The sequence below is a fragment of the Schistocerca gregaria genome, chromosome 3 (genome assembly GCF_023897955.1).
Source record: "Schistocerca gregaria isolate iqSchGreg1 chromosome 3, iqSchGreg1.2, whole genome shotgun sequence".
NCBI classification, from domain to species: Eukaryota; Metazoa; Arthropoda; class Insecta; order Orthoptera; family Acrididae; genus Schistocerca; species Schistocerca gregaria.
The window spans coordinates 328871437-328887331 of record NC_064922.1 but is presented as its reverse complement, the minus strand read 5'-3'; the positions used below and the strand labels follow the sequence as shown (position 1 = coordinate 328887331).

The following is a 15895-nucleotide window of genomic DNA, read 5'->3' as shown; positions in this document are numbered from 1 at the left end:
TGTTTGGGAGTGGACACGGGAGAGACGATGCTATTTGTGGTACGAGGTACCCTCCGCCACGCACCATATGGTGGATTGCGGAGTATGTATGTAGATGTAGATGTATAAGTGCCGAGATTAGACTGAGCAAACGTTGAGAATTTGTACGGGTGCTGATAACTGCACATTTGAGCGCCCGGCAAACCAAATATCATCGCCATCTTTGTGGAGGGAGGGGGGCGATCGAAAGACATTGAAGAGATTAAATAAACAGTGACAGAAGGCGCTAAAACATGTGAATACTTATTGGGCGGCGTGTTGTGACGGGTCTGACCTGTAGCAGTTGTGATGGAACTTGTTGTAGGAGCCGAGCGCGGGCAGAGCGCCGGTGCCGATGCTGTAGGCGAAGAAGATCTGCGTGGCGCCGTCTATCCAGGGCCCCGGCGACGCCAGCTCCTCCCACCGCGGTGTCACGTAGTACAGCAGGCCGTCGGCAGCGCCACGCAGCGTCACCGCGCGCACCACCAGCACCGCCAGAACCGCGTACGGGAACAGCGCCGTGAACCAGATCACCTGCCACAGCGTAGACTCTACATACACTCCATACTCTCTGCAACACGGCCTGTATGCATTCTTATATTTTACCAGTCACCTCGCGTCCCTATTACGAGGGGCATTCATTTGGAAAATTGCGGAATTTGTTGTTGGATACTATGAAACATTCCCGCTTTAGCACCTATAGCTTCGTGAAGTTCCGATAGGTGTCGGCACTATACATAGCCTTAAAAATGTCGTCTGTAACAGACGTGCATTCCAAGCAGAAAGTCTGTCCAGTTGTATCATCATTCACTGCTCCATCTTACAAACCAGCCAGTAAATTGGATGTCCTAATTAAGAGCAAGACTAAATTCAAACCAAAGCATGGTATTTCAAACTCTGTGGACCTAGTAAACAAGTTAAAAGGTAAATCTGTCTCACATAGTGATAAATTAGTATCCTTTGATGTCAGCAGTTTGTTTTCTAACATACCAGTAGTAGAATACATTGATATTCTGACAGAGCTGATGTACAAGTCTAATGTCAATCCTGTAGAATTGAATGACTTGAGACTGGCCACACAGACATGCATCGCACAGCACTATTTCCAGTTCCAAGGGACTCTTTATAAACAATTAGATGGCTTAGCTATGGGTTCCCCTCTTAGTCCACTGTTGGCTGAAATATTTGTGGACCATTATGAACAAAATTTTGTAAAAACAGAACCTTTAAGTGCAAACATCAAATACTGATTTAGATACGTAGGTGATGTCCTGTGTATGTGGACTGGTACTACAAGACAACTCAACACATTCTTGAACAACCTAAACAGTCAACAAAAAAGTATCCAGTTCACTATGGAGTTTGGCAACAAATCCATAAACTTCTTAGATCTCACCATTGACGTCAGTACACACACACATTGTTTCAAAATTTACAGAAAAATAACAACTACAGACACAGTAATACATTCTTGCTCACAACACCCCAAAGCTAACAAACATGCAGCTTTCCACTCAATGGTACACCGTCTCATATCTATCCCCATGTCCAGAGATTATTTTAAAGGAGAGTTGGATGCAATAAAATTTATTGCCACAGCCAATGGCTACAATCCAGTTCTTATTGACCACATCTTGTACAGGAAACAGAAACGAAAAATTATACCCCTCCTCTATACCCCACCTGCTTCCCCATCCACTGTCTGTAAGAGATGGTGTACACTACCATTTCTAGGTCTGGTATCACAAACTGTAGCCAAAGCACTGAAATCCTGCAAGTATATGGTTTCCTACTAAGTCAGGAACACGACAGCCCAGTGTGTTTTTAATAGCAAAGATAAGATCCAGTTATTAGCCAACAATGGGGTATATAAAATCACCTGTTCTGATTGTGACAAATTTTACATTGGTCAGTCAAGTAGAGGCATATCAACTAGGCTGGCTGAACATCAACGCAGCTGGAGGTTGCAGAATTCAGACTCTGCATTTGCTGAGCAAGTACTGAGTGAGAGTCACAACTACCAGCCAGTGTCCCATGTACTTCATTTAGCAAACAAATGCCATAAACTCAACCTGCTCGAAGCCCTGGAAATTAACAAACATCTTGCTCACAGTCCAGATCTCATCCTAAATGACCAGACACAGCTCAACACTTCCCCTCTCCTAAACTTCATATAACCATCTTTGTTGTTCATTACTTCCCACACTCTCTCTTCCTACATATTCCCATTTTCCTGCATTCGTTAAGTTGTTTTGTTTTGTTGAAGTTGTCTTTGTATTCCACATAGACTGTAGTTTCAATAGTTAAGGCTAGCTTTTAACTGGTACTTGTATTACTGTCCATGTTTAACACCCCTTGTAGTTGTCTCATCAAATACTGTTCATATTTTACTTTGCTCATTTATTTAATGAAAACTGTTACACAGCCACTGCTTTGATTATAATGTTAATGTTAAAATGCAGTACCTTCACACTCTTAGACTGTAGGTTCCCTCAAACACCTCAATTTTCCTACATTTATTCATTTCTGTTTATCTTATTGATATTGCTTAAGTTCCTTATGTATTCTGTATTTTGATTGATAACTGTCTCTTCTTTTAATTTGTTGTGTACCACTCTCCATGTTTCATACCTCCTGATGAAGCCTTGTCTACTACTAATTTTATTTTATTTTATTAGTTTTGTTTATTAATAGAAACTGTTACGTAGGCATGCTGTTCCTATTTTGTGCTAAAGGTTTTCCTGTCTACTCCATTGTTATTCACATACAGTTCAGTTTTTACTTTTTCATTGCAAAGTTGTTACTTACCGTATGTTACTTCTCCTCCAATGTTGTCTGCTAATATTTAACTTCTTTGGTGATAATACTCAGTAAATGTCTGAAGATGGCCTTTTAAGCCGAAAACCGGTTTATAATAAAAGTAATATTGTAGAACAAACTGGTACTATTCATTTATTAAGCAGAAAGTTGTTATTGAGTTTCTTTTGGCGGAAAGCCAGTGCATCGCAGATATACGTAGACGCTTGTGGAATGTCTACGGAGGCCCCACAGTGAACAAAAGCACGTTGAGTCGTTGGGCACGCCTGTCTGATCTACTGCGTGCCAGCCGGCCTACACCGCTGTGACTCCTGCAATGTTGAAACGTGCGGACAATCTCATTCGAGGTGACCGACGAATCACTATTAAACACCTCGCTGCTCAACTGGACGTCTCTGTTGGTACTGCTGCTGACACACTTCTCCACCAGTGAGGATACTCAAAGGTGTCTCCCGTTGGGTTCCTCACCGGCTTACAGAAGATCATAAACAGCAGAGAAAGACCATCTGTACGGAACTCCTTTCGTGTTACTAGGCTGACCGTGATAGTTTTTTTTATCGAAATTTCATCACACGCGATGAAACATGGGTTCATGACTTCGAACCTGAAGCAAAGCTGCAATCCATGGCGTGGCGCCACTCCACTTGTCTTCGAAGAAAAAGTCCAAAGCAACACCACAGCCGGTAAAGTCACGGCGACGGTCTTCTGGGGCACTGAAGGGGTTATTTTGTTCGATGTCCTCCCTCATGGTGCAACGATTAGCTTTGAAGTGTATTGTGTTACCCTTAGAAAAGTGAAGAAATATCTTCAGCGTATTCGTCACCACTAAAATGCAAACGAGGTTCTCCTTCCCCACAGCAATGAAAGGCCTCACCTAAGTCAACCGAGAGGAGCTCACAGAACTTCACTGGACTGCTCTTCGTCATCCATCCTACAGCACAGACTCGCACTTTTCGACTTACACTGTTTCGCCCAATGAAGGATGCACTCTGTGTGAAGCACTACGTGGATGATGTTACTGCACCACCTCGCTCGGTGACAATTCTGGAACGACGTTGTTGTTGTGGTGGGCTTTTGCTCTCCCCCCCCCCCCCCCCTCTCCCCCTTCACAACTGCACACACACACACACACACACACACACATACACACACACACACACACATACACACTTCTTTCCATCACCCATTTGCACTTTGGCGATTCCTTGATGCGTCAGGCTGTATCCTATCAACCGTTTATTTAGTCAAATTGTCCCACAAATTTCTTTTCCTCCCAATTCGATCCACTACCTCTTCATTAATTATTCGATCCGTCCATCTACTCTTCAGCATTCTTCTGGTGCACCACACTTCGAAAGCTTCCATTCTCTTCTTTTCTTAACTGTTTATCGTCTACGTTTCACTTTCTTGCAAGGCTACACTCCAGACAAATACCTTCAGAAAAGAGTTCCTAATATCAAATCCATATTCCATGTTAACATATTTCTCTTCTTCAGAAACGTTTTCTTATCATTGCTAGTCTACATTTTGTATCATTTATACCTCGTCATTGCAGGCTGTTATCGAAGGTATGAGCATATGGAATAAGTTCACAGATATGTGAGTAGCTCGAAGACTTCTTAAGTAACAGAAACCAGTATGTTACCGTGGACGGTGAGTGTCCATCAGAGACAAAGGTATCGTCAGGAATGCCACAGGCAAGTGTGATAGGACCGCTGTTGATCTCTACATACATAAATGATTTCTCGGACGGGGTAGACAAGCAGCCTGAGGTTGTTTGCTGGTGATGCTGTGGTGTACGGTAAGGTGTCGAAGTTAAGGGACTGTAGGAGGATAGAAAATGACTCAAGAGTTTCTAGTTGGCTTGATGAATGGCAGTTAGCTCTAAATGCGGCAAAATGTGAGTTGCTGTGGATGAGAAGGAAAAACAAACATGTAATTTTTGGATGCACCATTAGTAGTGTACTGCTTGACACAGTCACGTCGTTTAAATATCTGAGCGTAACGTTGCAAGCCGATATGAGATGGAGCGAGCATTTGAGCACTGTGGTAGGGAAGGCGAATGGCTGACTTCGGTTTATTGGGAGAATTTTACAAAAAAGCGGTTCGCTTGTAAATGTGACCGCATATAGGATGCTGGTGCGATCTGTTCTTGAGTACTGCTAGAGTGTTTGGCATCCGCACCAAGTCGGATTGAAGGAAGACATCGAAGCAATTCAGAGGCGTGACGCTTGGTTTGGTACCGGTAGGTTCGAACAATACATAAGTTTTACGGAGATGGTTCGGCAACTCAAATGGGAATCCCCGGAGTTAAGGCGACGTTCTTTTCGAGGAACACTACTGAGAAAATTTAGAGAACCGCATTTGAAACTGACTATCGAATGATTCTACTGCCGTCAACATACGTTGCGCGTAAGGACCACGAAGTTAAGATACGGGAAATTAGGGCTCATACGGAGGCATATAGATAGTCGTTTTTCCCTCGCTCTATTTGTGAGTGGAACAGGAGGGGAAATGACATGTAGTGGTACAGGGTCCCTCCGTCATGCACTGTACTGTGACTTGCGGAGTATCTACATATATGTAGATGATCAGTTATTTTCATGCCATAATAGCAAAGCTCATCGATTATTTTTAGTATGTGATTTTCTAATCTGCTCCTACGTCCAACTCCTGATTTAATTCCGCTACTGTCCATTGCCCCTGTTTTACTTTCGTCGATGTACATTTTATAACATCTTTTCAAGACACTGCGCATTCCCTTCAACTGTTCTTGCAAATCCTTTGCTGTCTCTGAGAGAATTACTGTGTCACCGCCAAAGTGCAAAGTTTTCCTTTCTTTTTCCTTAACTTTAAACCCTTTTCCAAATTTCTCGTCTCTCTCCCTTCTCTACAACCGTTTCCCTTTCATTTGTTTCGACTCTGATAACTGCAATATGGTTTCTGTATAAGTTTTATTTAACGTTTTGCTCCCTGTATTTTCATCCTGCTATCTATGACATACAGAGCATAATAACTGAAAAGAAACGTACATAATAACCTGTCATAGTAACATATAACACTTTTATAGCATTCAATGAAGATAGCGGCAGAATAGTACGAATGTATTAAATTCCTCTAAATGGTGTTGTTACAATATCTTTCGTGCGACTGCTGCGGTCGCAGGTTCGAATCCTGCCTCGGGCATGGATGTGTGTGATGTCCTTAGGTTAGTTAGGTTTAAGTAGTTCTAAGTTCTAGGGGACTAATGACCACAGCAGTTGAGTCCCATAGTGCTCAGAACCATTTGAACCATTTTACAATATCTTTAGGTAATATAATGCATCCACTAGGTACAGGTTAAATAATACACTTTGGGCCATAATAATTGTAATACTACGAAGGCAGTATCCAATCAACGTTAAACTGGCATATAGTATACTAGATGCTTGCATAAGCAAATGTTTAGCATCTCAGTGCAACCGCATAAAGCAGTTTGGGGTAACGCCATCTACATTTTTACGTAAGGAAATATTACGCGGTTGGGTTTCTCAACTAAAAATTGCATTTCAGCGTTGGTTGTTTGTGATAAGATCGTTCAGTGTCTCGTGTAAGGAGATTCGACAGTGGCAGTTGTGGCATAACACGATGGCATAACACGACGGCAGTGTATTTTTCCGCGATATTGCTGCTTGCATTGGTTGGGATCTCACGAATGTCTCGCAGATAAGCAGTCATTGGGTTAAGTACGGCCACACTCAACACCGTGGCCATGCAACTAGCGCCAGAGACGAATGATATGTTTTCCGATCAACCATGAAAAATTGTACAGCTAAGTCGCGTACTTCGACTCGGGAAATGAGGTTGTTGTTACAGCAAGACAAGTATCCACATAAACAGTGAGGTGACGTCTGGAACACTACGGATTGTCAGCATTGCGAACATTGTTGCAATTTCCCCTCACGTGACAGCGGCGAGATGCGCACCGACTGTGGTGAGCCCAACTACAACACATGATACAGGAGTTGTACCATGGCGTCTTTTCAGACGAGTACCAATTCTACATACAGATTCACAATGGATGTAACCGTGTGTGGAGGTCCGAGCCGAGCAAACGTTGGCAAATTGCATATGTCATCATTATATGGGCCCACTAACTGGAGTGATCCTGTTAGATGCTAATGAGTGCACAGCACGATCATCTTTCTTCACAGCATTTGGACAGCAGACGTTACATTTCTGAAGTGGTAAGATTAATGGCTAAGCCCTATTGTAGAGATTTCTGTAACATAGCTTTCAACAAGATATCACAAGACCACAAGTTGCTCATACTGTCCTCACGTACCTGGATTCAGAAGATGTTTGGCTGTTGCCCTGTCCAGCAAGTTCTTCAGAGTTCTCACCTACTGAAAACACGTCAGAGGTTGGAGAGAAAGTGCATGTCACCACTGACCACCACTATGATTGATGAACTGAGGTTTAGACACTTGAAGCAGCATGTAATGATGTATCCGTACCTGTCATCCAAGCTCAGTTCGATTTGATGCCTAGCCGGTTCAAAGAAATTATTGTTACAAGTGTGCTCTAAATTTGGCACAACATATCTCCAAATAACCTTCACATTTAAACGTGTACGCCTCCTACTATACAGCGCACATACACAGTAAGGAAAATCTTGCTTTTGCCTGTCCTTGATGGTAGAATTTTAATGGCCCACTGTATATACTATCGCGTCAAAAGCACCTGGACGCTTATTAGTGGACATTAATGAGGGGTGTGTCCACTTTCGCTTTTATGACGGCTTGAAAAGTATTGGGGAAACTTTCGATGAGGTGTTTGAATGTCTGCGGAGGAGTGGTAGCCCATGCTTTCTCAAGAGCCTGTACCAGAAAGGTAGTGATATTGGGAGCTTGTGTCTGGCACGAAGTCGCGTTCTAATTCATCCCCAAAGCTTTCTGCTGGGTTCAGGTTGAGACTCTGTGCGCTGGAGTAAGCTGCCACCAGCATACCGGTTGGCAAAGATATAGCAAAAAGATCGGTAGTAAGTACTGGATCAAGAACGCCTATCAGGAGAGGAGCCAAAGACAGACTCGCAAGCAATGTGTCACCCACGCCCTCTCGACCGCAAGTATTGAGATCGCCACCACTGACCAGAGGGCCAGTCCAGTCTCAGTTTCAGTCTCAGTCACTAGTGCAGGCACTCCGTCTCTCAGTCTCAATTACTAGCTCAGTCATTGGCGCACTAACTGGCGTACTAGACTGGCGTCTGTTATTCATCACATAGCAGGACTTGTACTTCACCAGCAGTGAGGCTAATGTGGACTATTAGTGAAGGGCTTGTACCACAACACATGGACTCTTAAAGTTAAGTAGCTTCCTGTTTATGTAAATAAAGAACCCTGTTAATACATGAGTCAGTTTTGTTGAAGAAAGAGGATACCAGCCACCAAACAACATCCTCTCCCTTGATTCCTATGACCCTACAGTGGCAACGAGAATACAACACTCTGGACAGGTCAGTCCATCATAGGAATGTTATTGTCCGCAAACCATTGCCCCACAATGCTACTTTACTACAGTGCTTATTGTCAAGCTTATATGGAAAATCATCGTCTCCGAACGGTTCCTGCACCAAATACAGTGCTGTAAAATATGCTCATATCTCCCCTTATTTAGTGTTTTCTTAAGTGCGGTAACAGGACCACACCCTAACTACGACAATCATTCCCATGCTGTAACGTCAGCTGTTCTATACTTCACTACTGGTACTATACATCATGGCAGGTAACGTTCTCCAGGCATTCACCAATTCCAAATCTTTTCATCGGTTAGCAATGGTATACAGTGTGATTCATTATTACACACATCAAAAAAAGTTTTCCATCACCTTGGTTCCCAGAGTTCTGGAACCTGTACAGAAAATTGGAATAGAGATCAACACAAATATAACTTCCGCCCTTTTTATTGCTCGTGAAAACCACACATTGCAAGTTGTACCACCATGCAGCGAGACGTTCAGAGGGGATAGTCCAGATTTCTGTACACACCGGTATCTCTGATACCCAGTAGCACGTCCTCTTGCATTGATGCATGCGTGTATTCATCGTGGCATACTGTCCAGACTGGCATACTGTCCAGACTGTCCCACTCCTCAACAGCGATTCGGCGTAGATCGCTCAGAGTGGTTGGTGGGTCACGTCATCCATAAACAGCTCTTTTCTATCTATCCAAGGCATCTTCGATAGGGTTCATGTCTGGAGAACACGCTGGCCACTCTAGTCGAGCGATGTCGTTATCCTGAAGGAAGTCATTCACAAGATGTGCACGATGGGAGCACGAATTGTCGTCCATGAAGACGAATGCCTCGCCAATATGCTGCCAATATCGTTGCGCTATCAGTCGAAGGATGGCATTCACGTATCGTACAGCCATTACGGCGCCTCCCATAACCAGCAGCAGAGTATGTCGGTCCCACATAATGCCCCCCCCCCCCCCCAAACATCAGGGAACCTCCACCTTGCTGCACTCGCTGGACAGTGTGTCTAAGGCGTTCAGCCTGACAGGGTTGCCTCCAAACACGTATGCGACTATTGTGTGCTTGAACGCATATGCGACACTCATCGGTGAAGAGAACGTGATGCCAATCCTGAGCCGTCCATTCGGCATGTTGTTGGGCCCATCTGTACCGCGCTGCATGGTGTCGTAATTGCAAAGATGGACCTCGCCATGGACGTCGGGAGTGAAGTTCCGAATCATGCAGCCTATTGCGCATAATTTGAGTCATAACACGATGTCCTACGGCTGCACGAAAAGCATTACTCAACATGGTGGCGCTGCTGTCAGGGTTCCTCCGAGCGATAATCCGTAAATAACGGTCATCCACTGCAGTAGTAGTCCTTGGGTAGCCTGAGCGAGGCATGTCATCAACAATTCCTGTCTCACTGCATCTCCTCCATGTCCGAACAACATCGCTTTGCTTCACTCCGAGACGCCTGAACACTTCCCTTTGTTGGGAGCCCTTCCTGGCACAAATTAACAATGCGGACGCGATCGAACAGCGGTATTGACTATCTAGGCATCTTTGAACTACAGACAACACGAGCCATGTACACCTTCCTGGTGGAATGACTAGAACAGATCGGCTGTGGGACCCCCTCCGTCTATAGGCGCTGCTCATGCATGGTTATTTACATCTTTTGGAAGGTTTAGTAACATCTCCATATAGTCAAAGGGACTGTGTCTGCGATAGAATATCCACAGTCAACGTCTGTCTTCAGGAGTTCTGGGAACCGGGCTGATGCAAAACCTTTTTTGATGTGTGTAGTTCCCAGACATCCATTACATCGCCTCAAGTGCCGCTTAACACTGACTACACAAATGTGTGCTTATGAGGACCTCCTCGTCCATTGTACCCCCTCCTTTTTAACTCCCTAGGTACATTAGAATTCTACATAAATGGATTGATGGTAGCACTTTGGAACTCACGAGTGATCACTTCCACTGATTTAATGCGATTTTTACTATCAGCCCCAGCAACAATCGACTTGGGCGATTTTAAAATAAATGAAATGCACCTGATTGATTTGTTTCTCAGGTGACAGCCAATAGCTAGTCCTCATACGACGTCAGTGAACTCTCTTGACTGGCTCACTCTGTTGTTACTGTTTCTCTACTGACAATGCAAAAATCCTCGCCTCCTTTCACACTCGCCTGACACCTATTCGTCAATTCCGCATTACGTAGGACTGTCCAACCACTTTTGATCAGCTACTCTAGATTCATGGCGGCTCGTTTAGTTCATCTACATCTACATCATTACTCTGCAATTTACACTTAAGTGCTTGGCAGAGTGTTCATCAAACCACAATCATACTATCTCTCTACCATTCCACTCCCGAACAGCGCGCGGGAAAAACGAACACCTAAACCTTTCTGTTCGAGCTCTGATTTCTCTTATTTTATTTTCATGATCATTCCTACCTATGTAGGTTGGGCTCAACAAAATATTTTCGCATTCGGAAGGGAAGTTGGTGGCTGAAATTTCGTAAATAGAGCTCCCCGCGACGAAAAACGTCTTTGCTTTAATGACTTCCATCCCAACTCGCGTATCATATCTGCCACACTCTCTCCCCTATTACGTGATAATACAAAACGAGCTGCCCTTTTTTGCACCCTTTCGATGTCCTCCGTCAATGCCACCTGGTAAGGATCGCACACCGCGCAGCAATATTGTAAGAGGACGAACGAGTGTAGTGTAAGCTGTCTCTTTAGTGGACTTGTTGCATCTTCTAAGTTTCCTGCCAATGTAACGCAACCTTTGGCTCGCCTTCCCCATAATATTATCTATGTGGTCTTTCCAACTTAGTTGTTCGTAATTTTAACACCTAGGTACTTAGTTGAATTGACAGCCTTGAGAATTGTACTATTTATCGAGTAATCGAATTCCAACGGATTTCTTTTGGAATTCATGTGTATCACCTCACACTTTTCGTTATTTAGCGTCAACTGCCACCTGCCACACCATACAGCAATCTTTTCTAAATCGCTTTGCAACTGGCTGTTGATATACTTTCCGGGATGTGAGGTCGTGGTCCAAGAACTTTTTCTGCTCCTTACGTTTCGTCCAGGACTGCGCTGGACGAAACGTAAGGAGCAGAAAAAGTTCTTGGACCACGACCTCACATCCCGGAAAGTATATCAACAGCCATGTCACCCGGTCGTGAAAGCCTTCATTCTACGCTTTGCAACTGATACTGGTCTTCGGATGACCTTACTAGACGGTAAATTAGAGCATCATCTACATCTACATCTACATCTACATGACTACTCTGCAATTCACATTTAAGTGCTTGGCAGAGGGTTCATCGAACCACAATCATACTATCTCTCTACTATTCCACTCCCGAACAGCGAGCGGGAAAAACGAACACCTAAACCTTTCTGTTCGAGCTCTGATTTCTCTTATTTTATTTTGATGATCATTCCTACCTATGTAGGTTGGGCTCAACAAAATATTTTCGCATTCGGAAGAGAAAGTTGGTGACTGAAATTTCGTAAAAAGGTCTCGCCGCGACGAAAAACGTCTATGCTGTAATGACTTCCATCCCAACTCGTGTATCATATCTGCCACACTCTCTCCCCTATAACGCGATAATACAAAACGAGCTGCGAAAAAAATGGCTCGGGACTTAACATCTGAGGTCATCAGTACCCTAGAACTTAGAAATACTTAAACCTAACTAACCTAAGGACATCACACACATCCATGCCCGAGTCAGGATTCGAACTTGCGACCTTAGCGGTAGCGCGGTTCCAGACTGTAGCGCCTAGAACCGCTCGGCCACACCGGCCGGCTGTGCGTAAACCTAAGAGAACAGCTCAGATTGTCACCCAGGTCTTTTATATATATCAGGAACAGCAGGGGTCCCAGTACGCTTCCCTGGGGAACACCTGCTATCACTTCAATTTCACTCGATAATTTGCCATAAAGAAACATTATGTTGATATGGATGTATTCTTAGTGAATGTAGACACTGTGTGTAAAGAATGGAGGAGCACGTGTGTACTGCAGGGTAGGTTAGGCTGGTGGTGGGGCTGACCTTGCCGCTCTGGTGGAGGCCGCGCCAGATGATGAGGTAGACGAGGACCCAGGCGAGGAGCAGGCAGCCGGCCAGCTCCCACTGAGGGCCGCCCAGCTCGTCGATGCCCGCGCTCACCTGCAGCACGCGCCGGCTGCAACACGCGACCCCTTCACCGCACGCTGCGCCCCAACCCCTCACCCCACACTCCACAACACTCCTACACACTTAGCTACATCCGATACGATAGCTGGTATCAGTGTCAATACCTAACATTGTCTCGACAATTCTACAGTATCGGAAAAAGTTGTCAGTACCGACAGTATCGCAAGGTACTGTTTGCTCGCACTTTTAAACTTTTTCTTAACATAAAATAACTTAAGTACAAAGTCCACAAAAGTTGAAATAACGTCCACTTCTGTAACTAAGACATGAGCGTGTCTGACAGCCGTATGGAGGCCCTGGGTTCCATTCTTGGTTCTGCCAGGGATTTTCCTTGGTGGGAGGATTGGACCATGGTGCAGTCAGGCTCGTGATTCCAGCTGAGTAGTTAAAACGACAAGAGCCTGAGTAGCTGACAGCGGTCAGGAAAATAGTGTGTTGACCCCATGCCCCTCCATACTGCATCCTAATGACGTCAACCCCACGCCCCTCCATACTGCATCCTAATGTCGTCATTGACAGAGGATGACCCGGCGGCCAGTCGGTACTGGACGGCCTAACAGGGCCAATAGATGGAGCAGACTTAACGCTAATATCGTGTAACACCGCCTCTTGTCTTGATAACGCCCTGAATTTGGCGGAAAGGAGTATCCAGAAGTGCCTTCAGATACGCCATATCCATTTCAAGCCACTCATTAATAAGAGCTCCCAAATTGCTAGGTTTCACCCGCTGCTACAAACAGTTCCAGATACATTCTATAGGGTTGCGACTGGATGATCCAACGGGACAGTTGGCGTACTTACAGGGTGCCTAAGTGTTCCGCAAAACCAGAAACGTATCGCACGGCCCTGACAACATGGCCGCCAACATCTTGGGAGCTGAAGAGTATCCACAACCTACTCATCTGAAAATGTAGAAGAAAGAGCAACATTTGGTCACGGAGAATGTTGAAATAAACATCGTGATTCATCAATGAGATTTTCACTCTGCAGCGGAGTGTGCGCTGATATGAAACTTCCTGTCAGGAGACGAGGTACTGGCAGAAGCAAAGCTGTGAGAACGGGGCGTGAGTCGTACTTGGGTAGCTCAGTTGGTAGAGCACTTGCCCGCGAAAGGCAAAGGTCCCGAGTTCGAGTCCCGGTCCGGCACACAGTTTTAATCTGCCAGGAAGTTTCATCGTGATTCATGTTAGCGGTAACCTGAATGAGCGGGCCCAAGTCACGGTACGATAATCGTCCCTAAAACATGGCAGATCCACTTCCGACCCGAGCGACACCTTCCATACGCTGTGGGTAAAGCACCTAGTTGGCCGTCGCTTCATTCGACGCCTCGCAGCGTTTGAAAAGAGGCAAAATCGCGACTCGACAGAACACACTGCACGCCTTCACTCAGCTGCTGTCAGTTCTGCGTTGTTCGTCCCATTGAAAGCTTGCAGCTTTATGTGCGGCTGTGAACAATAGCCTTTTGCGAGGCACCAGACTACAAATGCCCATTGTACGATGTTCCCTTCAAAATGCTCCCTCGGAATCTGGTTGAGGTGGAACTGCATTCATTTACAGTAACAATTCTTGTCGGGTTTTAAATCGATTATCGTTGATATGGCATGACACTCGTCTCAGTTCCTTGTCGGTTAGGATCTACTTGCAACTACTGTTCCTATGGCGTGCTACATGGCTGTGAGTCGTACACCATTCCTTGTAGACACGTTGATACACCGAGAAATCGGGTAACTTCGTTCACGGTTTGGTCATGGACACGTCCAAACACGATAGCTCCATTCTGCCATTCTGAGACGTCTCCACGTCAGTCCATATTACTGCACTGATCCCATACAACCAACTGGCAGATGCACATCATTTGGCTGCCGTAAGAGTGGACGGTCACTTGATGGTCGGCTACCAGACCTACACCATCTACAGGACCCAAAGCGATACTTCCGATACAGATACTTTCTTACGATACTATGAAATCATCGACTACTTGGTATCGACACCAATATCATAGATATCGGAACAAAAGTGCTGATGGTTACTAATATCAGTAATATGAGAAAGTCCCTATACATACTTACTCTGTTGACAACTTGCAAATCTCACCTTGTCGGCTTTCCAAACAACTCCAACAGTTTTTGCACGAAAGGCTATTACAATCAGTGTTGAGGCTGATAAATTTGTACCTCCATTTAGTGTGACAGAATTAAGTACAAAAATTAAGCTACATATATTAAACCACCAAGAAGCACATGTATTCATTCCAAAAGAAACCATGTGGTATGTCTAGTGCTCCATGGATTCTCAAGGCATGATGCTGCGAGTACACTCAAAATAATGTCACCCATACAGATGCCTGCAATTTTTTCATAGCATACATTTAATTCACTTACGTAACTACTTTGCAGAGAAACACAAGAGTTGTTATTTCACTAGTACACGGTCCAGTCCCATTAATGTCACCACCACCTATGTTCGAAGTGAATGTGGCTTAGTCATTCACATACAATAGTGGCAGGACTAACAGTGGAGGATATACAAAGCGTGTCGAGGGATGCGGAAAACAGTGTAGCCGTTGTCGTACTGCGGAAACGGAGCGGTTGATCTGGCATCCAAAAGGGTATGATCATTGGCTTTCAGGCCATTTCCGAAACGGCTAATTTCTAAACTGTTCGCATTTTATCGTGGTTAAAGTATTCGGTGCATGGGGAAATGACGGTGTCCAAAACTGGCGCCGAGTCAACTGTGAAGCAGCACGAGCCATTGATGACAGGGACGCATATGTGTTCGGCCGAGCAACTGATGGCACAGATGAACCAAGCGGTTGCTGAAAGTGTCTCCCTAAAGACTGTTTAGCGAACGTTGCTTTGTATGGCCTCCAATTAGCTTTTGTTGTGAGGACATCTTCTGGCACATCAATGATAATTGTGTCTTCAATAAGATGGGTTAAGTCGAAATCCTTAGCTTCAAGCTAAAATCTTTGGTTTTAAGGGGAATCTGAAATATCTGCTCTCATGTATTCACAAATGGGACGGTTCATTCCCCGATCACAACTCAATCGGTTATAGCTAAAATGAAGGCACAGCGAACTGGACCGTCCTTGGTACTAACGAATGGCACGAAACAAAAGATACAAACATAGTGTGTATCGTTTTGATGTACTTCGGCATGCGAGTATTAAGTGTTTCACAGTTAATTTGCTTCGGATTGCAAAATGTTGGATAAACTCAACCTTGAGTCATCGAATAAGAATGGGATTACATTTCACCAACGGTGTACTATATCTAATGCACAAGTATTAGTTTTTGCTAGACTTCTCTTAGCTGCCGGGAAATTATAGATAGGAACGT

At 44.7% G+C, this 15895-nt stretch overlaps 1 protein-coding gene across 2 annotated transcripts in view; it reads right to left on the bottom strand.

Moving 5' to 3' along the window:
- LOC126354742 (sodium- and chloride-dependent GABA transporter 1-like) overlaps window positions 1-15895 on the bottom strand; it is a 145524-nt gene that overhangs the window by 60869 nt on the left and 68760 nt on the right. For both annotated transcript variants that reach the window (XM_050004619.1, XM_050004620.1), the window contains exons 6-7: window positions 12414-12546; window positions 314-552 (exon numbers count right to left, since the gene is read on the bottom strand). In XM_050004619.1, the coding sequence (XP_049860576.1) occupies window positions 314-552; window positions 12414-12546 (372 nt within the window). The remainder of the gene's footprint in view (window positions 1-313; window positions 553-12413; window positions 12547-15895) is intronic.